This window comes from Lepisma saccharinum, chromosome 4, assembly GCF_977018435.1.
Source record: "Lepisma saccharinum chromosome 4, izLepSacc3.1, whole genome shotgun sequence".
In the NCBI taxonomy this organism is placed as follows: domain Eukaryota; kingdom Metazoa; phylum Arthropoda; class Insecta; order Zygentoma; family Lepismatidae; genus Lepisma; species Lepisma saccharinum.
The window spans coordinates 79,526,099-79,553,923 of NC_139232.1; the positions used below are offsets into that span (position 1 = coordinate 79,526,099).

Sequence of the window (27,825 nt, forward strand, 5' to 3'; positions counted from 1 at the left end):
ATTGCTGTTTCTTTTGTCATTCTACGAAATCAATATTCTCATCATCAACTCAAGGTTAGATATACACAGAGTTTACCGGCGGACTTTAGAAAATTGCATTTCAAGTAAGTTACAAGCATTTGCTTGAAAAAGAACTTTGTACAACACGTGAAACTTTGTTCTAAAGTAACAACTACATGTAAATTAGAAGTAGCGTAGGTGACAGAGACTTTAGCCCGGCCAGTGTTTTAGAAAACTAAACGCCATGGTCAACAGCCGTTGAAGAGCCAACTGTTGACCTCCATTGGGTGACGCGTGGTCCCAACGCCGCTGATTTCTGTTTTTCGAGACCTTATTCCGTCACAACTGCTCTCAAGTAAACTCCTCTCTTCTCACATTGCTGATTCAACAACGAAAAATTGGATCTCTCATCGGCAATACAACCATGCACTACTTGCATCAAACGCTAGAGCGTTAACCATTCAGCCACGCTAGAAATTTGCAATAATAACAACAATAAATTATACTGTAAATCAGTGATGCCCAACCTACGGCCCGCGGGCCAGATCCGGCCCACCACATATGTTGCATTTCTTTACCATAAACATGTCGAAAAAAAAGTTTTATTTTATTCTCCTTCTTAATATATACATGAAATTAACTTTTCTCAACAGAGAAACAACAGAACGCAACACATACTCATAACATAAATCACATTGACAGTCATCAAGTCACTTGGAAGGAAATAATTAATTGTTCCTTACAGGAACGTAGCTGGGCGCCCCAGCGCACTTGGTAAAAAGGTAATTTGCCGCCATAATAAGGAGAAAGCTTTAAAAATATTGTTTCCTAAGTCCCTGATTCCTTACGTTGCTGTTTACTGCTATAAAATCATTGCCAGACAAATATATACCACTCTGGGTTGCGTTCAGAAACATTACATTTGTTACATTTTGTACATTACCGTCGTTCAGAAAGAAAACAGGAATGATGTAATTAATTTCGCCATCTTTTTTACGTTTTCTAACCTACATTTTACATTTTCCAGAATCTGGATAATTATGTGAAATCTGTATTCAATATTTTCGATCATAAACCCAGTGTATTAGTTTCTGAACAAAACCCTGATATTGAAGCTCGCAGGAAGCATATTGCATTGTTGAGCCATGCAAGGAAAACAAGGAAAGAAAGAAAATGAAACAACCAACAAACGGTCAACCTCATGTTTTACCGTTGCTTTCAGGCAGTTATTAGTGTGTTTTCGGGGCGGATAATTGTGAGGAAGATGGCTTCTGAGAGGAAAAAGCGGAAAGTGGATTCCGAATGCAGAAACTTTCAGGAGAAATGGACAAGTTCGTACAGTGTAAATTATCGACGTTAAGAATTTAATACCAAGAATAATATAAAAATTTAAATGTATTAAAATACTGTTTCAATGGCAGACACTGCCGGCTCAGTGGCCGAGCAAGACAAGTTCTTGACTTTCTATCTCACCACCGAAGTTCTTGGTCCGAATCCTGTCTTGGGCGTGTGTATCCTTTGTGACGGTACTTTCATCAATTTCATTTAATCATAGGCTTACACCTTCCGCCGCTTTTGCCTGGTCACGTACGTTCGATTATCGTCTTAATTCACAGGCAGAAGTTGTATTCCTGTGGACAAATGTTAATATCCTCATTCATGGTCTCTCATAGTGGCGTATTTAGTGGGATATATCAAATTTGAACCCCCCAACCTTCTTGCCTCAGAAAAATATTACTTGTTATATTTTTATTGTAAGAATTGTTGAAGTGCACCTCGCAACTATTAAATATTTGTAACAGTGGCGTATACTGGGTTAAAAACCTGGGCTATCGTACCATATCATAGTGTTCGAATGGACAAAAATTTGCTGGTGACGGTGTTTTTGTTTTCTAACTAATTTGGGGTGGCTAGTTAAAATGATGTTACTCTGATTAAAAATATATATCTCATAAATAAAACATGGAAATGTACACTGTCAGTAAGGAAACGATTTCAATAATTTAATTCTTATTTGCAGAAATAAGAGGCCCATATTGTGAAATATTATGTAGGCCTATATACGAGAATAAATATAAAATTTCAACCTACGTATTTTCACGATTTGAAGTTCGGGTACTCCTTGTTGGCGCAGTGGTAACGTCGTTGTCTTGAAACTAAGGGGTTCGATACAGGGTGGTTTAGATACTATTTTAACTGTAGGTCCGATCCCCATTAGCTTATCTTTTCATAAAGTGGACATCCAAGAAAAATCCACAACGATTTGGAGCTTATCGTCATTCGTAAGCCGAATAGACAGCTTGTTAATTATGCCCCTCATTTCAATTCACTACACAACACAGCACATATCATTCACAAAAATACAATCCACTCACTACTGCATTAACACGCTGCCTTTAAACGAATTCCAATCATCAAGACCACTGGACGTGATCTAGACTAGAACTGGTCCTTGTCATTTCGGTAATTTTTAGATGAACTCATAAACCATTCCCTCTCAGCCAACAATTTTCTACTCCCCACTGTATCTCTAGTTGTTTGAAGGTCCACGACCTCCTTTTCAACTCCTCTGCAAGCGTTCAATGATGATCTTGTCCCTGCCATATGCCTGCCACACTTTCCCCCAATGCCTGCGATAATTTGGCTTCAAAATTCCCCGTTCCTGGGAAAATTACATGCTGGGAAAAATTGGTTTGCAACATTGACCCAGACTGTTGAGGAAGTTCAGAGGGGTTTTCCCCCGCTATATGCAACCCTGTTCCCTCTCCTGTAACAGTTTGGCTCCACAATTCCCCGATCCTGGGGAAATTACATGCTGGGAAAAATTGGTTTGCAACATTGATCGGATGATCTTTGTGGTAGCCCTGTCACGCTTGTCCGTCACCCCCGTAGAGTTGCCCGCCGGCGCTGGGCCAGCCGCCTCGCGAATTCAAAGCAAGCGGGCAATGTTTCCAACTCCTAAGAAATCAGGTTCATCTTCTTATTGAAATGAACAATTTTATGCACATTTTCTGATAGATATTTTATTCACTGAATCTGGGCTTCGCAGATAGCCTAGATATCCCCGAATATACCCCTCTGATTTGTAAGTCAAGAATTCGTTAACCCTAAAACGCGCAAGGAGGATGGATACAGGGGAGCTACTCGAACCTACATATATTATTTATTCCTAGAAAAGTGACTTATGTTGACATTTACTTCGTGGTAAAATTTGTAATACACTACACATTTTCAAGAAGAAAATTCCAAATTAGATACAAAAAATACTTAGAAAAAGGAATGTTTCACCAGCTCTGAGTGCCAACCCCTCTGGATTATTAGTGGCATATTTTATGATATATACATTGTATATGCGCTCTTCTGAGATTGTGATTACAAAATTATAACGTCGTGTTAAGTTGGGGAGTACTAACTAACTCTCTAGCTTTCTTAAACCCGAAGGTTTATGGCTGCAACAACACAAGAATCCACCTGTCCCTATCCTGGGCAACATCAATCCAACCGTTTCCATCCTTACCGATTTCCTTTACGTTGGGGAGTATTAAACGTATTAACCCTCTGGTCATAGAAAACTTTCAACAACGGCTGGAGGTTCATCGTGCTGACCACACGTCACTCGTAACTGGTTGGATGATCGTTCACCTCTCCTGAGGCATGTGGGAGGGAGGCCGTCAGTGGGTTGGTTAAGGGCTGTTGCGCCACGGAATTATTATCAAAGCGAAATATTTATGTACCTAAACGTATAAACCATACGTGGGGTATTGCAATACAGTAGAAAATATATTTTGTAGAACATTCAAGAACATTATACAAGGAAAATGTATGGGTCGATAGAGCACCACTCAACTTGAAAAACTATGTCGCAGATAATAGAATGGGAGTGCTAGAGTCAATATGGCAACGTAGAATTTCAGACTCAACTGGGAGTAGCCAACTTGGAAGTCGATTTCTTTACGAGAAATTCCCAAGGTTGAATACTTACGAAATGCTAATTTAACGGAATATAAATTAATTTAGTTGGACAATTAGTTTGTCTATGGCAGTACAAATCGAACAACAATCGGTTAATTTTTAACATTGTGATATCTCTGCAACTACTGCAATTACAAACATAAAAGTTTGCACATTGAAAGAACCGTGCAATACCATCCTGATGCAATATTTAATATTCTGAATTGGCTTTCTCATGTGTTTTTTTAAGGTCAACAATACAACCCATTTGGTACAAATGGATTACTTAGAAAGAACTACATATACACAAGCATAGGATTTTGTGCACTGAAAGACCTACCTGTATTATTTTACAACGTAAATTATTTCGAACGGTGTACGTTTATGGAACCCAAACAATACAGAGTCAACAATCGATTTGGGGAGTAATTCATGATTCCATTCGGGGTTTCCGTAATCAATAAAGAAAAAAAACAACAGACAGATACAAGAGAAAGAAGCATATCATTATTATGCGGAAGGTCATACAAAGTTTGTGTAGAACAGGATCGCAGAGTGGCAGCAGTGTCGTAATTATGACGTGTACAAGTCAACCGAAAGCGTTTTTTGTGTTGGAATTTTTCAAAAATTGAGCCAATTGTACAACGCAGTTTTCATGCAAAGTACCACGACAGAACAATTCGTAAGTGTTGTACAGGAACTTTTCCAACACTGGTTGCCTGTCAGCTGCTAAACAACCAGGTCAGTCGGACATTGATTTATCCAAATACCCCCTAAAACCAGAAACTTTCCTCAACACCCCCATATAATTTGTCACAGAGGCCCGATTTATGATAATTTTTGCTCTAAATTTACCCTTGCACCCCTTAAATACGAACGTTCCCCTCCCTAGTGAGTTTCCCTTCATCAATTTCATCATATGATCATCGCGATTAGCCAAAAGTGGCAGAAAATCGAAGTAAAGGAAGAATCAATCACAACAGACAGGACAAAAGAAAGAAGAAAAAAGAGTAATTACTTCATGAACCAGTTTAGATTTGAAAAATCTAATGATAATATTTCGTGACTGTTATATTGTTGGGGGGAGGGGGTGTAAAATAATTCCTTGGCAGGGACGAAATTTTGCTTTTGTTGCCAGAAATAATAGAGTTTAGTATGGATAATTCCCATCCGTTGATTTGCATCAAGACAGGATCATGGATTATTGAGATAATCATAAGAAAGTGATTGATAATGCAGAAGCAATGAGGTCGCCAGAGTGTTTAGTTTTGGGTGGGTTAAGGGTTTCAATCTTTATCTTTCTGTTTCCCCTCTCTCTTCACCTGTTTATCTATTTTCTTTGTTCTGCTCCTCTGTTTCTTGCCCTGTTTGTCTTTCTTTCTTTCTCCATCTCTTTCTCTCGTCCTCTTTCTTTCTTTCTATATTTATTTCTCTCTTTCCTACTTCCCATGTTTCTCTCTGTTTTCCTGCTCTACTACTTTATTTCTTGTCCTGTATTTCTTTCTTCATCTCTTTTCCCATCCTCTATTTTTCTTTTGTTATTTCTCTCTTCCCTACTTCCTCTGCCTCTTTCTTACTTTCTTTCTCTTCTATCTCTTTTTCTCGTCCTCTTTCTTCTTTCCCCCCCTCTCTCTCTCAATTCCCATGTTTCACTTTCCCTCTCTCTTTAACTATTTATCAACTATTCCTCTATTTCTTGTCCTGCATTTATTTTCCCCCTTTATCTTTCTCCCTCTCCCTCTCTCTCTCTCTCTATTTCCGTCCCATTCATCTATGTCCCTTTGTATCTAACATTTTGTGTAGGTAAATGATTGTTCCTCTGTTCTAATTGATTTTGAAAATTACTAATTCAGAGGCTCTTTGGGTGATTGGGGGGCTAGAGCTCCTCTTCCACCCGCTGGAGACGCCCATGCACTGAAAACGTTTTAATTTTCTACCAAAACCATAAGAACTTACATCATTGTAAATTATGACGTCGTTTGAAAGCTGCAGAGGCGTACTGGACATTGAATTATTCATTATTCATATTCATTAATGATCTGAAGAATACACATCGTTCTTCGTGCAGTACTTCAGAAAATTTAGCATTCCCCGGCACGGAATAATCAATTCTATCATCTGAATGCAGATCTTACTTAAAAAGCAGAAGAACATGGCTATAAATACTAGATCAAGGCTAGGAACACTTTTGTGATCTTCATTTAACAGTCTCAGGGTCGAAACATTGTACCGTGTCACATATCCGTGTTGAAATGGGGCTGTTGAGGCAAAGCTATTTGTAGATGGTAGCACGTAAGTTATGTCCATGAGCATGCGGCAGATAACTGTTCTCACATTTGAATACATGGGGAATTCGATGCTGTACTTACTTATTATATTTGAATACACCTTTAATTTGATTTAACCTAAGAAACTGTCTGAACACTATAGTTGGATATTCATTCATTGCTTTGAAACTAGAATAAAAATAGGAATGATCTCAATAATAAGAAAGATGTCAGAACTCTAAAAGCATTAACGTATGCATAATATTTGATTACATCACGTGTAATTTTCGTACGTAATCTCGTGCAAAAGCACGAGTGTTTTTTGCTATAATTTATCTTTTACAATGTAAATTAGTAAATGTGGCACTTTGTTTAAATGTGAAGATTAGTTGTTTTAAGCATTCTATCTACTGTTTCACTACTGGTAACATTAGTTCATATTTACAAGTAGTTATAATTATTCAGAGAAAATGAAGAGAGGAAAATTACAATGGAGCTTACTGTATCTATTAAATACAAAGAAATCGTAACTTATAATAATTATTGGGAGAACCATAGTATATAATAAGTATTATGTGTATAGGACATTTAATATATTTTCTGGATTATTTGAGGGGAGAGTTTTTGTTATAACAACAAATTGACTTCAAATATACTTTACTAAGGATAATATCGAAAACACACACTATCTCTTTAAAGAGATCATTAACAGATCTACACCAATAGCAATGTATGCACAAGAAAAGTGAAACAAGAATGCATAAGTATGAAATCTAATTGCTTTATATTAGTTGAAAGATAAAACTATACAAAATCTATTTCATTACAAATATTGCATGTTAAAACTATATTATATTTTATATTATATTTATATTATTTATATTATATTTTGTAATTTATTGACATCTTTAACCAGTTAGTAAAGGAATTTATTTGCTACTTTACAAAAACCCTATATATATAAAAGTAACAAATGAATTCATTTATGTCTATTTAATAATAATAATGTATTTTTAAACATTTATGAATTTATTTTATATTTAATAACATTATATATATGTATCTTCTTGCGCGTGTTTGTACCTAGGCAGATTAATATCTTTCTCACCAGTCTTCAAATATTTGGCACACTTGTGTAGAATCAAAATTTGTGTTTACAAACGCGCCAAGAACACTAATTTCTGTGCTCTTTGTACATAAGAATACACTACTTAGTCTATGCGAGATACTTTCAAAGATTAAAGGGAGAGAAGAATTTCTGGTGCAAATGAATATAAATCGAGTTTCAATGTTGTCTTAGTGAGTGTAGATGTAAATGAAGATAAATTTTCCCATAAAGTGTTTCTGTTTATTTCTTCTAATATGGTATATTCTAATAAGTTGTTGAAATAGTCTATGAATTAGCGTCCGAATAGTTGTTTAAATTTAGTTTGAATATACTCTTTTGTCTCCGCTCCAAGGAGCACGATAGGAGATATTTATCCAAGCGCTGTTGCTACTAGCTACTTTAAAATTGAATTGAGAATGGGATAAGTTGTGGATGGAACTACAAGCGTTAATAGTTTACACACACAAATATATATGCAGAATGTCCCAAAGTAGTGGTTGCACTCTTTGAGCATTAATAACAGGAACACTAATAACACAAAGCATGAACTTTGGGCCCGTGGTCGCATTCTACACTCTCGATTTCGCAAGGTTTTTTGTTTTTTTTGTGAAGATTGTATATTTAAAATTGTGAAGAAAAAAAATTTGGAGCGCGGAAACAAGGATTTACGACTGTACAGACGTTTAAAGTTGAGATGTTGCCGTTTGAAGTTGCGCGGTGGAAGTCTACTTCCGGTCATGTTAGTTTCGTAGCACCCGTACTCTATTTGCGGCCATGTTAGTTTCGTTGCACACGTACCGATGGATGGATGTAAATGTCGGTTTTCAGGGCTATACCCCAAGAAATGTCATAAAAATTGCTGTCTAAATTTCCCGCCGATTCCGGGCTCCGCCCCTGGGTAGTTAACCTACCGCCTGCTACCGCTATCGCGGCCCCGCCTCAGCTTCGCTTCGCTACGCTCCGGCTACCCGCCTTTCTCTATAGAGTCCCTTTGGAAGGCATGTTACAAACTGGCCGCGTCACCTGCCCACAACACTATTTTCCGCACTGACACATGAAGGGACAAAAAATTAAGGCTAAAATTTAACCTCAGAAGGTAACTGAATTGCGGGTCGAAGTTAATTTTGAAAGTCCAAAAGAGAAGTAAGTCGTAATCGTATGTCAAAAGTCTTTCTTGTCCTTTTTACAGAATACTACCCTGTCCTTCCTTTCCATCGTAAAAATAAGAAGTCGCAAATTATCCCATCCTTCATCCGTTGAACGTCCGTCAATCTTATCTTTAGTCTTTCTTTCATAATTGGATGTCACACAAATCAATTCAAATGTCTGAAGTCTCACAAATCAATTCCGTCTGAAATCTCCAACCCGCCAATACATCACACAATTAACATATCGCAATCGCAAATTTTCCCATTGCACAAGTCAATCATAAGAAGATAAAGAAAATGTGCGGAGCCCAGACGTGCGCCTATGACATGAATCCACGATGGACGCCCTGAAAAACCGTATTGACGTTACATACGTAAGGAACTTTAATATTAAAAAACCTAAGTTTCGTAGCACGTAGATCCGAAAAATTGCCTTCCGCGCTATTTTGAAACACCCTTTGTTATAAAAAACTAATTTATTTGACGAAAGTATTTGTAATGTGTGCGAAATCGAGGGTGTAGAATGGGATCACGGAGCCTGAACTTTTTTGATGCCACATACCTTAAAGTTATAGATGTTCATTGGCAGGAACATATCGTCTGCAACGCTGTAAAACAGATCGACAAACAGCACAGGGGAAGGGAAGAAGCACAGGAAATCTCATGTCTTATAATGTTCGTGACCTTGCGGCTTACACATTGTTCTTCGCAGTTACCCACAGGTAGAAATCTAACGGTGTTAAATTTGGAGATCTGGTTTCTTACGTTACTCGAAAGAAAAATTACTCACCTCTGCAACTAATGCCTACAGCCTAGCGAGCTGTGACGGAAATATAAACAACAGAATGTCTACACGCGCTCACACACATACCTGTAGACATTGCTGTATCAAATTCAAAAAGTCTAGTCAAGGTATATTCAATAGTTTCTACGTTATTTGCGTTCGAAGGGTGTAAACACTATTTTGGAACACTGTAGCCTATATATCTGTGTGTGAGAGAGCCGCGGTGGTTTTGACGATAGGGCGTCTCATTGCCACGCGGGCGGTTTCTCTTCCCAGGGTGAGTGAGTGAATCGTTATGGGATATTTTCTAGTAATGTTCGCAAATGGGGTACAACCATAGAATATGCAATGGCGTCGAAATGCTATATAATTGCTTTACTTTACACAGTAGAATTTCGATCGTAGCCAGTGGCGGCAATTAGGGGGCTAGGAGGCAGTCGCCCCTCACTTTTCGCAACTTTTACCCCCGCACTATGCTGTTGTTTAACCCCCCCCCCCCTCCCCGGTTTTGGAACCCAATTGCCGCCACTGATCGTAGCAGAAATGTTAAGAAAAATACCAAGGAAAATGCTTTCGTTAAATGCGGGTCTTACAAACATTACCTTTATGTTTGGGAAAAGGATAACTTCCTTGGCAGTGATGAAAATTTACGTATATTGTACGGAATACTTAGGTCTAATGGGGAATAATCCCTGACGTCCCACTTTAATTCTCCCCCATATATTGTGTCGCACTAATTCTGCATTTGCAGTGAATTATTAAAGGCTGCTTTCTCCCTGCCTCTTTACGATCGACAGCCCCCTTGACATTTGAAACGACATTCATGTCGCAACAATTTGCTCATAAATGATTGAGGAATGCATTCTTTTTACGAAATATTCGCGGATTTTCCCTCGTAGGTCAAGGCATTTTGCAACAAAGACGGAGACACAACGCTCAAATGCTTTTCTTGCTATTGTGTAAGAATTTGGAATCACCAAAGCAAACATTTTATTGATGCATTCCCGCAACAGAGAGACCAGAATCCATTTCCCGCATAAAGGGGACTGGATTCTTGACTTCTTGATGCCTTCTTTCTTGGCCAGAAATACGATTCCACTGTACAGTGATAAATCACAGGGTACCTTCTGATGAATATATTTCACGTTATATATTTGCAACCTTTTACAAGTTTGTTATCATGGTATTGCACTAAAGTAATGCTGGCATTGCTGCTGTGCAGTCTAAAAGTTCAAGGACGATCTGAATATTTGAAAGCATGCATCGCAGCACGTAATTCAGAACTAAGTTTACTTTAGTTTTGAAAGAAGTTCTAAAATCACAAAGCGAACATTGGGGCGTTTCCATCATTCTTATAAGAAATGCGATCTCTTTAAACTAAAAAAACTTTAATAGACAGGGAGGTATTTGAGTTAGTAGATAGGGAGGACTCCTCAGTAGTATTGGTGCTCTAGTTAATTTTACCCCCTTAGTAATTTCTTTCAATCATTTCCTACAATAGAATCATTATCAGGATCGCACGCAATAGAAATAACGGGTTAGAATCCAGCTCGGGCTTGGTTGTTTGTGAATGTCCATTCATCAATTTCATCATTTCATCATCCTCATCTTCGCAAATTAGCGAAAAGGCACAAAACGTGAAGTAAAATAAACTAAATCAATCAATCAAGCAATGGAATAAAAATTGTGTTAATTATGACACCATTTTGCAAACAGAATTTCATACCATGTAGCACCTGGAAAGTCGACACATCTTAGAAATCAGCTTCAAAGGTAAGATAGTTGTCCAAAGCACGAAATTACATGAATCTCTGGAGTGAGATGGATTAAGGATGAAACGATTAAAGGACATTAGGCCAAGGGCATAGTTTTGTAACAATGAATTTGTGTATTATAGTTCTTTCAGCATGGCATGAATCTGCTTTAACTCCAAGCTAAATCAATTTATTGTTGAGTTTAAACTTCTACGAAATAAGCTTAAATATACATTTTTACTCCTGCGTTACCAATCACGGTAATATAATAAATCATGTGGGTTCGATTTTATATAAAATAATAATTTAATCCATAATTCAAACTATTACAACATGGCTAACTCCATGCTTGACAACAAAAAACAAAACAATTGAACATCTATATTCAAAGATATAATAACATCGTAGATGTTTCATAATCTAGCTACTGCATTTACCTGTTTTATATTCTAAAAAGGATAATAATGATCATCTGTTTTGTGTATTTTTCTCCATTCTCTTTAACGGATCGGATTTTGTACATTTAAAGAGAATCTAAATTATTGGTCTACAAAAGTAAAAATGTCATGAACGTCGTTTTGCAGACTAATAAAATAAAGTAGAAACAAATGGTTCATATCCATTGCCATGCAAATGACTTACAAATTCTTGGTCAAACAAGACAGAAAGGAGAAATTATTCACAGTGACTTGTTTCAAGGCTTCTGTTAAATTTACTTTCCCATTAGCATGGCAAAACAGTTTGTGCCACGGAAAACTATTTCCGTCTTCGAAGAACATAAATCCATCATGCCGTTAAGCATTTTGGCATCTGGCGTTCCTCTGTTAGAAATATGTTGGTAAGGCATTTCATCTTTTCCTCCTCAAATTGACCACATATTCCCTCTGATGTACCTGCGTTTCCAGCGATCCAGTCAAAGAGCGGGGCCGGAATGTGACGATAAAAAAATGGGGGACCCCCAAAATATGCCCTAAACCACCCACATACTTTTGGAGGTATGCGCTTATGTCCTGCTGCCTGAAAATTAACGCAGGGTGTCGGTTCCGCGAATTTTTACGGATTACCCAGTTTTCTTTGATTTATCCTTTTTTTCTTTTTTTTACAGTACTTCATACGAATGCCCAAGTGTGATCAACCAAATTTGTTCTTTTTCTTTTGTTTGATCTGGGATTTTAAGCCCACTTTATGCACAGTAAGGCTAATCGGGACTGGATCTACAGTTTAAAGTGGGATCCAAACCACTATGTGCCTCCACCGGGTATCGAACCCGGGACACCTTGATTACAAGGCGACGACGCTACCACTACGCTATCGGAGATGCCTCAAATTTGTTCATTGACGATAAATGGGGGTTACTTCTTTTTCAGTAACTAGCGACATCTGTATATTTATACTGTCTTTCCACTTATCTGAAGCCGGGCTTCGTGGCGAAGTGGTTATCCAGCGCCCTACGACGCCAGGGGTCCCGGGTTCCAATCCCGGCCTGGGCAAGGGTGTTCCTTTGTGTTCCTTCATCAATTTCATCATATCATCACTCATCTTCATCTTTGCGATTAGCCAAAAGTAGCAGAATGGCGAAATAAAACAAACAAAGTCAATCAATCAATTTTCACGTATCTTAAGTTTTTTTTGGGGTGCACTATGGGTAGGAGAAGAGGAGCACATTTGGAAGATTTGGAATCTAGGGGTCGTGCTCTTAGAGGTATGAAGTGTGTTTCAGCGAAAAAAAACATATTTATTTGGTCTCGTACATTGTGGCTTACAGTCAGCTATTATTATTATTATTATTATTATTATTATTATTATTATTATTATTATTATTGTTGTTGTTGTTATACAATTCTATTTTAATATTTTTGCACCTTAAAATCACCATCATGGTTTACGATAGAATTGCGCCAATCCAAAATGTTTTTTGCATTTGTAATAACGAATATCCAGCCGTTGCTTGTCTTACACATATAAAGATACTCTTCTCAATATTTATCCAACATATTTTTACCTGTAACATAACAAAAATAGTGAATATAACCTGAATATAGAACGAGACAATGAAGAAGAAAGATATGGGCAATTTCATAACAAATGGAATTTATTTCAAAATTTAAAGAATCATTTCAAACACGGGAAGTTGAATTCTGTTCGTGCAACACATACACACACACACAGCGCTGCACAAACTGTTGACCTCAGCGTGTCTCTCAAGCGCGACAGAATAATTTCCAACGCTGCAGTTTCGCCTCAGTGTGAGTTCGTCCTGTGGACGGTACCGAGAATGGTGGTATGTAATGTCATTTCATTATGTAATTCTCGATTATAGCAATTATTGTGTCGTATAGTAAACTCATTATCAAGCTAACTTAAGATGTCAGGCATCCGTCTACACTTTCGACATACACGTGTGCAGAAGTAAGGACATCAAGCCAGTTCACAGTCTCTGACAGTGCGTGCGTGTGTACGATATCGCATGAGTTTATATGTTGGGCCCCACTGCACATCAGTAAAATTATCATTGTGTCGGTAGAAAGTGCTTCTTGAACTTGTATGTTAAGTTTTTTGAAATTTTCCCTATATTACAGTGTGTGTGGGCGAGTTCGTTTTGAGGAATTCCACGAATTCAATCAACAGTCATGCCACCCTGAAAGTGCATGAATGTTATCTGTTTATGGCATAGCCTATTTTTGTGGAAGGGGCGGACAGAACGAAAAATGTCCATCCCGTAAATAACTGTTATATTGCAAAAAAAAATATTCTTTATCGCTTTGCCTCTCAGGTCACAAGAGGTTAACAAGAATTCTGATTTTTTTGGGGGGGGGAGGACGAGTCTTCCCCTCGCCTCTTCCCAAGGTACGCGTATAGGAACACCACAACAACGTTGAATCTTAGGTCAAGCTTAATATTGTTTATAAGGGAGCGGGGTTGCGAAAGGTGGGAGGGGGACAACTGCCCCTCTAATCGCCGCTACTGTCTGCAGTACTGATTTGACTTACAGTGCATGTGTCCATATAACAGGTCAAATATCAGAAAAACTAACTGAACTGATCCTCCTGAACGATCTGTCAGGGAATGTCAAAGTTGGTTTACGTTTAAACTATTATTTACACGATTACACTCAGCTAGACTAATTAGGACGGAAACCTACAATTGAAAACGATACCTGAACCACACTGCAATGTCGCTTCGCCGAGGATCAAACCCATGCCTGGATTCGAATCTGGAACCGTGCTGGTTAGATCGTGAGTCCGGCACTCAACATGCTGAGTTACCGCGGCAATATAAACAGAATAATCCGGCTATTTTTTTAAAAGGGAAAGATAGAGTTGTATTATGAATATACAACAAGGTTTAAATGTTAATATTTCGGATCGTTTGAGTGCTTCGGAGTTTTAGTTTTAAGTTCGCTTTATGCTAATCGGAACTGGACCGCTCACTGTACACCCTCACCAGTTATATTTCAGATAGTATTTGTACGCTACAATGAGTGCACGTATTGACATAAATGTGAACATAACGGTGAAGACTGCGTCCAATGGCCAGAAATTCAAAACGGTACTAATTTTAGAATTCGGAGTTTTTTGATAGAAATAACTCACTGTTTACTTTTTTTTTACCTTCGTCTTCTCGATGACGTTGCTAATAATCAATGTGTATCGGGTTCGCGTCTTGGTATAGGGACAGCGATTCAGGCACCACTTATACTATAAGTTCAGTCCAATCCTTTCCGAACACAACATAAACTTAAAACAAATTTGCCAACCTTACCACCTTTTGTTCACATTTTATGGTTGAAACCTCTTCAATATTTTACATCAATCAATAGAATGTAATAAAATATGAAAGTGAAACATCGATCGCCATTTGTTCATTAATATATAATTACCTCTACTCTTTAATCATGCTTAAGCCCTTTGTCATTGAAGCACCTTATCATGCAATTGCGCAAGACCACAATTTTTCACTTGTCCAGGGGAAACGTGCGATCCTGTCAAATTCCCAAAGAGAACACATTTTTAATTTACAGGCTTTGGAATTTCTCACTTGACACGTACGTTGAAATGGTTATAGGACAAAGACAATGGTACATCCATGTACAAAATTATTACTTAAATTCTTATGTACAAAATAATTTCAACCTCGACCCTCTTCCGAGAGCAATTTCTTAATTACCCGTACAGAATTGTGACTGTCATTTCTCAAGATTAAGTTATAATGTTGCGAATTGTTAATAAATAATATAAAATAACATATAATAAGGGTGGAGGACGAAACTTTCTTCCTCCAATGAATGTTATTCAACTTGACGTCATCACGCAGTGCACTTTGGAAAGAAACAACATGAAGTCTGGTAAACAGATTCGCACCGTATTAAGGAAAGCGTATGAGAAGCCTCTTACAGCGAGAAAATTTGCTACATTTTATACGTACACAATCCTCATATGATCATGACACTCATACCTTGAATCACTTCGGCAAAGATCATACGCACAATGCTTACCGGCATGTTTTCAACGCAGGATCTGAACTGTTTGCCCGAAATATGGCGGCGGAGTGTGATTTCGCGCAATGAATTGTGGGGGAAGTTAACAGTAGAGCCTGCGGAAGAAAACGTAGATAGCTTCCCCTCCTTCATGCCCGTATATGCAAATAATGGATGGAGGGTTCATACTTCAATCGAAAACATTTACTATGATTTGAACAATTATTGTGATTTTATTCTATTAGGTAAAATTGAACAATTACACCATGTTATTAACACTTCGAGTGTAAATATGTCGAAGTTCTTTCCATTTTTCACAATAGGTCTAATATTTATATAAGCTTTCGTTTCAGTATCACTGTAGATGCATATATTAATTAGCTTTTCATTTTAAAAGATGCAAATTATATGCCGAAACGTAATTTGAAAAATACGTTGTTAACCTATATTACGAATATATGTTTATAATTTTATCTCTAGGGACATTCCATTGCCACGAGTGGGACACGCGGTCTACATTTTTTATATTAAAGTAACTATTCTACTAATAGTTAAGCAACATTTTTCTTACAGTTTCTATGCATTGAAATATGAAACTTAACACTGTTCATTAAACATAACTACTCTCAAAATACTTTCCCACATTTGTAGCTACAAGTGAAAAATTTTGTGTCACGGGTGGGGCAGAAAAAACACTGCCTCTTCACTTAATAATAAATTTAATTTAATTTACGTGAAATGTCAAATGATGAAAAATAAATTAGAGAAGGTAACTGACCTTTAAATATTCTAGTGGAGTTGAATGGGAAATGTAATACTTAAGGGAGAAATTAATTGTTTTTTTTTGTTTTTTTGGTGTCACGGGAGGGACACAATAAGCAGGTTATTAAGCTAGAAAAAGTTCATAATGTTATAATCAATTCTTACGGAGAACGAAAGCACTCTCTCTTCAAGTTCTTACTTATCAAAAGAATGATTTAAAATTTTACGTAGCGGCTAGGCTAGTTTATCTCCAGCCTTTCATGCGCTTTGTGCATTTGTGTTAAGTAGCATATTCATAGAGCATGTTAAAAAGTATTACCGCTCACGTAAAAATCTAATTTTGTCAAGCTGTTCAGCTACTCGCGTACAACACTTCTTGTTTAATCCGCCAATACTGCATAAATATATGATCTACACTGAAACACATTGCGAAATATCCAAAAATTATTTGTATTTAGCTATTTGCATGATTTTTGTAATTCAGAAGCATGTTTACTAAACGCAGGCAAGTGGTTAGACTCGTTTCAGCCACACACTATCATTATACGTGGTCATGCTTCCCATTTCTAATGCTAACTCTAGCGTTAAGTCACTACGGAAAAATATTACTACATACAGAGTTAAATATTGGCGAACTGGAATTGGGACCAAAACAGTCTTATAAAATTGAGACCAGATTCTTCGAGATTTGTCGAGACGAGGTTGAGAACAAGACAGACTTCTGTGAAATCGAGAACGAGACGAGATGTAAACCCCGTGATTATTGATCTCGTTCGAGACTTAGTGAACTGTATTTTTTTTAAAAAAAGTGGCTTTACTATGAATCATATCCAGGCATACCAAGCGTATACTTACCTGATTACTTATAGTATAGGAACACAATTTCTTTATCGTAATTGCAAAGTTATAGCATTAGTAGCAACTCTGAACATGTACCGCAGTTGCATACGTTTAGGATAAAATTCCTTTTTTGCGGGTTCGAGCGTCAAAACGAAGTGTCAAGCGCTCGCTGTGAAATGTTTGTGTGTTGATAAGTCTAAATGTCATCGTGTGAGAACCAGAGGGACGTGACTCCCCAACTTACTGCTCACGATAAGAAATGGAGATACGTTGATTTCACTCCCAATAGACCTCTTCAGAGGAGTATATTTAAACAAAATTAAAAACCGCACTTTTGGAGTTAACGTTCCTCTGGTTCTCATACGATATATTTCGAGCCTCGAAACGAGAACGAGACTTGCCCTTCGAGATCGAGACGAGACGATACTAACTCTAAATTTAGAACTGATCTCAACAATGCCTCTTCCCGCCACAATTGAAAATCACGTGACAGGATTAAACGTACAATTGCAAACAGGAACGCAGACGGAGGCGTCGATAGAATATGGTGATGTAATTTAGGTCATTTCCTTTCTGTCACGCTGAAGGGGGAGGAGGCACAGTATGTTAATGACTGTCACCTTCAATAAAGCCTCCCAGACGGAGTGAGACAAGGAATCAATAACAATGTGTTTACTGAACTCTTAACCTAGAACGCATTGCATACGTAAGATGCATGAAATTTTAATGGCATCTTCGGAATTACGAAAGCACAAGGAAGAATTTAAAAAGGTATCCAACTCGTATCTTTTATAAACTTGTCGCTTTTACGTAATTAAAAGAAACAACCACACTATTTCCTGCACCACACACACACTATGGTGCCGTAAATATCACATGTCTCGGTACCTACGTTTTTATTTATTCATTGGATCGATATTTGTTGTGTATCTATCTGCACTGTTGGTAGACAATGAGACAACTATTCACAAGTGCTTTTAAGTACTTGCAATAGAATTCTTCCTTACTGAATAGTGCCAATGAAAACAAGTATCGATTTAAGGAGGTCGAAATAGAGTGAAATCACACTAAATGTTTCTCTATTGAACAGCTTTCTTACTCGAATGGAACTGATAAGTTTCTTATTTCTAGTTTTTTAATTGACATACTAATATAATACTTTTCTGAATGTTAATGAAAATAGCATTTTATTGCATGCAATGGTAATTGGAACTTATCCATCTCCACCACGCGTCAGAGAGGAGAGGTGGTATCAAAATTGCATGGTATGTAAGGTTGCCACATCCTGCTTTTCTGGGACAGTTCGGATATTAATAAATTAATTCATTATCCAGATAAATGTATTCAGGACGCCTAATTGCCGCAGTTTTGTTTCCCTTTCAAATTAGAGAAGTTGTATTGTCAATCTCTCTTCATATGATTCGAAGCTGGTATTGTTGGAATTCAGGACTACAATAATTACGAACTATCAATAGTATTTGCTTCGAGCTCCAAGAAAATAAGCGAGTGTTTATTGTCGAAGCTTTTGCAACTTAACGGAAACAATCAATACACCGCAGGGTGCTACGGTTCATTATTTTTTTTTTGTCTGTGACAGATATCCCGGTTTTCATTTACAGAATTTGACAAACCTTATGTTGATACCCTATTTTACATGTTCAGTACAATGGTGCTCTTTGCACAAATATCATGCAGGATGTTTCTGATCAAGTGACCCTGAGCAATGATATATGTGAACAATGAAGCTTCTCGGGAATACAAGACTTGCACAAATGTTTGAGTACTGTGATAAAAAAAAGAGATAAAATGCCTCCAATTTTTCTTTATCACAGTCGGTGATCGGTGTAAGCGGTGACCTTTTGGGAAGGCACTCAACCAAGTGTACCTCCCTTCCACGTAGTACACCCTGGGCTGCATTTTGCAGACTAACGAGGCCCTAGCGTTCGGACTCACAGCCAGTATAATCCTCTTTAGGGATTGTGTTGTGTCACCATATAATTTTGTGATTGTCCCTTCATCCAGCCCACCTTATCACCATTCATCCTATCTTCGCGATTATCCAAAGGTGGCAGAAAAGTAAAGTAAAACAAATCAACCAAGCAATCTTTATCACAGTGGTCTAACATTTGTCCAGATCTTGTATTCCTATCAGAGAAGCTTCGTAGCTCATATATTAGATTACAGAGTGTACAAATCCATTGATATTTGATTTCTGTAATTACCATACCTCATCGTTTCGATGAAACATTAGCTTTTTTCACTAATTAATTATTTTAAAAGATAAAATTAAAATTTTCAGCTATGGTGGTTGATTGATTGATTTGATGTTTTAAGTCCACTTTATGCACACTATGGCTAATCGGGACTGGACCTACAGTTTAAAGTGAGATCCGAACCACTATGTGCCTCCACCAATTTTCAGCTATGGAACAAATAGATTGGATTACAATAGCTATATTTATATATAAAATTCTCTCTTTTTTTGTTTGTTTCAGACCGAAGCTCAAATGCAAGCTTCCACGTTGCTTTTTAATGATGGACGTCGCCGTATCGACATGATAATGGTGTATGAAGATGAAGGAACGGAAACTGACTTCAAAAAGAGGGAGAAAAGAAAAGTTTTTGAACGCAACTTACGAAAGGAGGGACTAGAGATCGAACTAGAGGACAAATCTGTGAGTTGACCTTTCGTACTTGTGCATTTGCTTACTCTTGATATTTCACTTTTCCCTATCTAGAATTTGTTTGAAAAAATGTAGAAAAGGAAAAAGAGGAACTCTCACTCATAAGGTAGGTTGATAAATTTGCAGCCTCCCGTATAAGACATGAATATCACCAACAGTGCTTGGTGGTTTTAATCAACATATTATCTTCCTAACTCAATTCACTTTTTACATTGCTGCTGCAATGCTAGCAGATCTTGCAAATAGAAGTCCGAAGATTCCTCTGCAAACCAAGCAGCTGTGCAATTAATGATGGCATCTGCACCATCAAAATGCGTACCCTTTAAAACGCATTTCCATTTGTTTGACGTGCTTTATGGACGGGTGCACTGTCCTGCAGAAAGATGACCCCTTTTGCAGCTTTCGTCGATTTTCCTCGAGTTTGTTCTACAGACGTGGCACTGATGGTTGCGCCACATTGGAGGTAATCGGCCAGCAGGACGCCCTCGCAACTTTTGCAGTGGACCGCTGTACCCTGACCTTCTTTGGCCGTGGAGAACTGCTGTAGCGCCATTCTGCTGACCAGGGTGCGAAATCACTGCAGATTGGTGGGGGGGGGGGGAAGGAGCAGAAAGACAGACAGACACACAAACACACACACTATATATATATATACACGTGATATATATATATCTGTACTTATAGGAATGACATTAAATATATTTGAATTATTAAATAATCAAATTATATTATAAAATATACAATATATTATATCGACTGTCTTTCATTCAAAATGTAATTGCAAATTGAAGATTTTAATGTATTACTGATGCTATGAACAATGATTTGCGTAAGGGAGGAGTGGCAAAAAATAAGAGACATTAAGAAGATAATAGTTTCCTGTATAAAATTCACATATAAATGCTATTACGTGTTTTATTAATATATTTATGTACTTCGTGGTTACTAACGAAAGGCGATGAGAAATGGAAAAGAAAAAACAAGTCGGTCTAATTTCTGTGTTCTGGGGATTGCTGGTTCAGTGTCCTAAGAAATGAGGCTCTTTGTTGTCCGTTTTTTTTTTGTATGTTTTCGATATTATTCCAGTTAAGTATATTCGAATCTCAAACTAATTGTTTATGTTTGTTGTTAAAACAAAAACTCTCCCCGCCGGAAGAATTTGGTGGGGGGGATTTCAGGACAAGATTTTTGGTGGGGAGAATTATCCCGTCCCCCTCCCCCCACCCGGGATTTCGCACCCTGCTGCTGACTGCTGTTATGTCATGGTATCCTAGCAATAAAACAACGTTTCATGCACCGTTTCCAGTCGTTACCAGTCGTTGCACCAAACTGGAGCTATCTTCTTGAAATTGAGCCAAAACTCCGTTCCACTTCTCCACCCGTTCACACTTCTGATCGGCATTCAAAATTTTTGGAATCCATTTTGCCGCATCCTTCCTCATGTCTTACTCCTCATGAATAACCTTCCACAACTAACCATGTGCAGTTCCTCTTTTATCTATCGAAGTGAGATTTGATGATCGTCAAGAATCATCCTATGCATGGAGTCAATCATCCCGGGTGTCATCACAGAAATTGGTCGACCTGATCTTTGGTCATCCTCCAGCCCAAATCTCTAAACACTCTACCACAGAAGCTGGCTGCAGATTTGTAAAGGTTAGAAATATCAAGATGTCCCGTTGGGACCATGAAGTATAAATGTATAATGCGGAAAAATGTAAAATCCAGGATTGTAAAATTGGGGTTCTATGTTATTAAGTATTTGCTACAAATTGGAACTGCAGTTCAATGTCTTTCATTGATTAATTTTTGGCTGACGCCACCCATTGGGGAGTTTTTCTTCATCTCAATCCATATTAAATGCATAATTTAGTAGGGGGTAAGGAGGGGGAGTACAAAACCACTCTCATTCTTTAAAAATCTATCACTTGGAACTACTGTACTTCTGAAGAGGTGAATGACAGTTATTTCCTTGGTCAATGATATTTGCTAAAAATAGCTCATCTTGATTAAATAATACACATGGACATCTGGAACCCCTCTTAAAATAGCTTGTCAGGATTAAATATTGTATATTGCTTGTACAAGACATGCGACATGAACTAAAAATAGACGAAATTGGTACAGTTATTATGCAACATGGAATTTTCCTTTATACGTTGATTTGTTAATACTGTATGATTTCTAGCTTTGTCCAGAGCCATATGCGATGCCCCTTTGATCTGAATGTGAAAGGTTAATTGAACTTCAGAATGAGGTACGGCAAACCGAAAATAAAGTGAAACTTAGAGTGAGCGCATTTCAGATATACCCAGACATGTAAGAGGTGCCAAGAAGTTTTTTTTTTGGGGGGGGGGGTTAAACTCCCTCTTCTGAAATATTTCAAAATGATAATATAATAAAACATGTAAAATTGCTTCTTTTTGTCCACTTCTTGAAGCAAAATGTTATAATTCTCTTTTTTTTTACTTAATGATGTACTATCAATATGTTAGCTATTCTGCAATCGATGCTGTCCTTCCTTTTTAATTAAGAGTATATGGAAGAAATTAAATAAATAACTCATGGATTTTGCTGTTACATTCTCACATTGTTTGCAAGGGTCTACTTAATGTGAAATATTGATTGAGAGTTGATTTATTATGTACATTTAAATTGGCAATGATAATCACCAATAATTTTATTAGAATATGAAATTAGTCTTGTTAAAAGAATGTTAGATAATATTAAATTTAAATATTTTTTTTGTGTATTTTCAGAGATCTTTTGACAGGAAGACATTCTTCGTCAAAGTACATGTGCCATGGAAAGTTTTAACGCGTTATGCAGAAGTTATGAACTTAAAAATGCCAATAAAGGTAAGTCAAATTGTTTTGGTCCATTATGGGTAGCATTGTTAAGGTTCCGGAAAATTAACACAAAATTGTAAATAATTGCACATAGGAACCTATGTTAAAAATGATACACTGCTAATTCTTAAAATATTGGCAAATGTAACAGAATGTACCACCATACTGCCATTGCCACCCACAATGAGCTACATGGTTCACAAAAAATATAATTTGTGTAAATATGCTTGTGACAAATTTTGCTTTCACTCTATGTATTAGTAAAATAACATACATGTTATTAATTATGGCATTTTCTGAAGATAGTACATTAAGTCAACTTTAAAAAATTTCTGTTGATAACTATGTGCATTTTAAAACAATAACAAATAATATAATTAAATTACTTATATTTCTGTCTTGAGAACACTTCTTAATGCAAAATTTTAAAAATATATTTCACATGTTTATATACACACATTAACTGTGTGTGTTTGTTTATGTGTGATGGTGTGTGTGTATGTGCGTGATTTAGAAATGTAAGAAATTCATGTTAAAGCTTCAAGTTTTATGAACAACAATAAAATTATTACTATTTATTTTACAGGATTTTTTTGGTTTGAAATTTATTTATTTCCTTATTACACATCAGTTCATCACTTTTTAAGAAAGTAAAAGCAATTTGAAACTACGAAGTAATTTGTTTATATTTACATGAACATTTAGATATTCATTAGGTATTTTGGTACACCACAGATTTACACTCACAACAAAGACTCATGTTCAAAGCAAATAAATCTAAATTTACCCCCAGCGACAGACACAGTGCACTCAGAAACATTATCTGTTGATGTGTTGTAATAATCCAAAGAATAGTGAATCACTGCTGGGAACTGATCAACTCTATGTGAGCATATCTTAAGGGCATGCGGAACAGTTACCACGGGCTCATCCCAAGCTCTTCCTCCTGTGGCAGTGTTGCCAACTTAGCTCTCTTGGAGCCAGATCTGGCTCTTTCGTGCACTCGTTTGGCTGGGAACTGGGGCGCCTGTCCCACTATGATGTCATCACTAATTCCGACCCACGTACATCAACTTTTGTTATGATTATACATTTTGCACGTGACGTGATATTGCTATATTGGCTGCATCGCCCCACCCCACTTATTTCCCCAGCTAATTTCTTTATAGTGCCGTGTTCGACGTGAAATTGGCATAATATTGTTATCAGGGAATCCTTTATTTTCGATTTCATAGGTGGATTATTGAGATGGGTGATGCTGCTGGATCTAGATGGTGAAAAACTAAGAATAAATTGTCATCAATTTAGAGTTAACGGTAAAAGCAGCGCCCCCACTCCTTTGACAACTAACATTACCCTAAGAGGCACTTTATCCAGCCTTTGTAAATCTAGCTCCTTGAAAGTCAGTTTTAACTCCAATTTAGCTCTTTTATGTGCATCAGGTTTGGCAACACTGCCAGGATGGCCGTATGAGGCAAGGAGAAATGCATTGGGCTTGTGAGAGTATTATTTGATTTGTTCTCTTGGGAATATCAACCTTCTGATGGAATAGAAAAATATATCAACAGGAAGAGGGCAGTTTGAAGAAGTGATTGCCAAGCAAAAAAGTCGAAACTTCCATTTGATTAGCTGTAACTTGACGTTGAAGTTGATGTCCCACAAGGAATACATAGGATTCCGAAAATTCTTATTCATCATATTTTTCTAACATCATGTCCAGCTTAATAATCAACATAAAAAAATGCTTCCACTTGCAACATGGGGAGAAATCCATACTCTTCCATACATCCAGTTTTTCTTTTAGTAGCAGTGCCCATTCAGGCGATATTGAAATAAATTCAAGACTGGTGCATAACTGTAACTCCTCCTCTTAACCCTAGAACACTAGTGTGTTCCCCATGGGCGGTTATTCCGTGGAATGAAGGGAATGAGTCATTCCCTTATAAAGTAGAACACATGCTAATTTATTAACTGTGTTTTTGTTGTCAATTTATTCTTACAGTTTCATTCAAATCATTCTTTCACATATCTTCTTCTAAGGGTTGTTGTAAAATCCACGAGATGTTTCACCCCGCTGGTATGTCGCTCACCATTGGCATATTTCGTGATACTTCAGGGGAAAGGAACTTTTGGCCACCTTGGCCACATGCTCCGTGCCTTGGCATTCTTCGTAGATCTTTGGCATAGGGAACGCAAGACCGTGACTCATTCCAGCATCACAGTTTCTTGCGAGTTAAATGTGCCTAAAAATATTTATATTGTAATATTTTCCCTTCAGTTACAATGAATTTTGTGATATGAGTTGTCCCAGTGAATTTCATGTGCGCTCTTCCTGGAATCTGTATGAAAAACATTTTTTTAAAAATCACACTTAACAGTTCGCCAAATCACTGCGCTTCACTGTACTTGAAGGGAATTAATCTGCAGAACTCATTCCGCATCTTGTGGCAGCCAGCTGATGGTGCAGGAAAAACCGTAGGCGAGTGCTGGAAACACTCTTCATCCAGGGCCTGACATCGAGAAGTTTTGAATGCCTGATTTAACTCTACTGAGTGTAATAAAGAAAACGACGTGTTCATTTTAATCCAGACCAATGTGAAATAATAGTTTGGTTTCAGAAGGGCATTAAACTCTACTGTTGGCTTTCTTTCCTATTTTCAAATCCTTTTTTTTAAAGTCAACTTTATGCACAGATAGGCTAATCGGGACTGGACCTACAGTTGGAAGTGGAAACCCCATCACTATGTCTCCACCAGGTATCAAACTCGAGACCCCTTCATTACATGGCGACGGTGTTACCACTATGCCATCCGAGAGAGCTTATCTTCAAATAAGGAGGGTGTGTGAAGCAGTTCAGGTTTCGGTGACATGAACAATTTACTTAAAGCATTCCAAACTCACAACCGCACTGAAAATCTGCTTTGGGCATTTGAAACTATGAGAATAGACTTGCAACAAGGTCAACAGCGGAAAGTGGAGATCAGAAGTAGTTGATAAAAAGAAAGCGAAAAAAGTTTATCTGAAGACACTTTCTGTCTTTTGAAATTAAGTTAATGGTCAACATTTTGTCTTCCCTCGTCTCAGAAGAGCAATAAGTGTTGCTAATTCCTCTGATATCTAAAAGGCAGTAAAACAACTTTTGTTTTATTTTAATAAAAGCACTTCGTCATCTTCTGTTTTCATTCAAGTTATGTATGTCAATTGTTTTCAACAATTTGGGTGTTAGTGCTAGTGTCATTTTCAGCACTTCGCCGAATTCACAGTTACTGCAGAAATACCCAAGAGCAGAAATTGAGAAGTAGCTGAAAACTGAAATGAAAATGGATTCCACAGTCTAGTGATAGAAGAATTCATAAAGGACAGTTAATAATAATCATCATAATAATAATGAAGACGATTGCTTCAATTTCTTATGTAATTCATGGACTGCCCCTGGTGTTCCCAACCTACAATATAACTAGTGCTACTTAAATTTGATGTACATGCAGCAAATGATTTTCAACAGAACTTGTACATTGTAAAAACAAAACGACATTTTTAATATTATTTTGATTATGTTCCTTATATTGGAGTTTTATTCATAATTTAAAATGTATAAACATTGTTTTGTAATCATAGAATATTTAAATAAAATGTCTTGATTGACAAGCTTGTACATTAAGAATGAAGGCGAAAAGTTCAAACAATGAAAAACAATCAATAGCAATAATCATAACACTGTGAATAAGGAATGAAGGTAGTTTAAAAACATGGTAGAAGAAAATAATGCATATTTTCTTTTCTTTTTATCCACAGTCAGATAGCGTAGCACCTAAAATGTGGAGCCGTAGAAACGCATTTTGTTCATTGTAACTCAGATCTTGCAAAGAAGCATTGTTTGGGTTTGCATATTTTACATCTAATTTTCTCATTAGTATGTATAAGAGCTTCGTGCAGTAGATCATCACTAAAAAAACATTCTTCAGTTTGTTTAGTTTCATGCAGTGGGGGGAGTAGGTGTAAGGTGGGAGGTAGGGAAGGGAATTAACGGCAAACCACATATAAATTTTACATTCACTATTGTTTGAGGGTTAAATGTTTAAATCTAAGCTAAATGAGTTTAAAAAAACGTACATCATACATTCTTATTTTATACTTACTTGTGTTTTAAATCTATCCAATTTACCATTCCAGATTTTAAAGAAGAATAGCATATGTATCTGGCATCCCTCAAATTATGCCTTGTACTAATACTATAAAAAAATCTTTTTTCGTGTCCTTTTGTTCTGTGATGTTAGTGCCCATAGTTATGTTCCACCTATAATACTAGTTGTGATGGAGGGTCTAATACTAATTCATTTTTTTCTTTCTATACTTTGTAGTGGCAATATCACTCAAAATATAGAATATGTTATAACTAATAATGAAATGTTTGTCACTGAATAATATGAAGATGACCTTTTATCTTTGCTTATTTTTATTAATATATTTCTGTGTAGGCTGTAGGCTTATTAATATTGATTTTTATAAACATTTTGATGTTTTCTTTGTGTTTACAAAGCCTGTCTACCTCAATGGTTTCAACCAAATTAAAAAGTTATAAGTGAAATTTAATAAATAATTTCGCCATAATTCTTCAAATAAACTTATTCTGTTATTCACTGATAAATTTGTAGTAATCTGCATTTGTTGAATTAATCCTTAACAGCTTCTTTGTGATTCAATACATAATTGTTTTATCTTTAATGTCCATTAACTAACAACATGTATAATTTAACCATTATTTTTAGTGTTCTGAATGTAATACAACTACCAATTGATGAGAATAAATTATTTGTAGAATAATGGGAATAATTATATTTCAAGATTTAAGATTTTTAGACAGATATTTATTCAATTTGCGTAAAAAATATGTTTCAAATACAGTTTTTTTCTGTGCTTACTAGTCTAGGAGCTATTCGGAATACCTTGGAGGATTTTAATGACATAATTTTCTTCAATACTTAGTACTCTTTTGTCGGTTTATTTGCTTATTTATTTCAGAGACATTCCCAAGAACGAGTGGAAATTCAAATTCCTCTAATTGAGGAAGATATTGAATATATAAATCTTGCAGCTCTAGAGCAGCCATTTTCTACCAAATGTAACTTAAAATATTTGGTAATTATTAGCATCGGATAAAGTGGGTTTTCACATGCCAACACGAGTGCATGATGTGTTGT

At 36.7% G+C, this 27,825-nt stretch overlaps 1 protein-coding gene across 4 annotated transcripts in view; it reads left to right on the forward strand.

The window, feature by feature from the left end:
- The window catches only part of LOC145986620 (anoctamin-4-like), a 154,675-nt gene that overhangs the window by 83,068 nt on the left and 43,782 nt on the right, over positions 1–27,825 (forward strand). For 2 of the 4 annotated variants that reach the window (XM_083120849.1, XM_083120846.1), the window contains exons 4-6: positions 19,587–19,766; positions 22,535–22,633; positions 27,647–27,763. In XM_083120849.1, the coding sequence (XP_082976975.1) occupies positions 19,587–19,766; positions 22,535–22,633; positions 27,647–27,763 (396 nt within the window). The remainder of the gene's footprint in view (positions 1–19,586; positions 19,767–22,534; positions 22,634–27,646; positions 27,764–27,825) is intronic. The other 2 variants (XM_083120847.1, XM_083120848.1) reach the window with 1 other exon arrangement.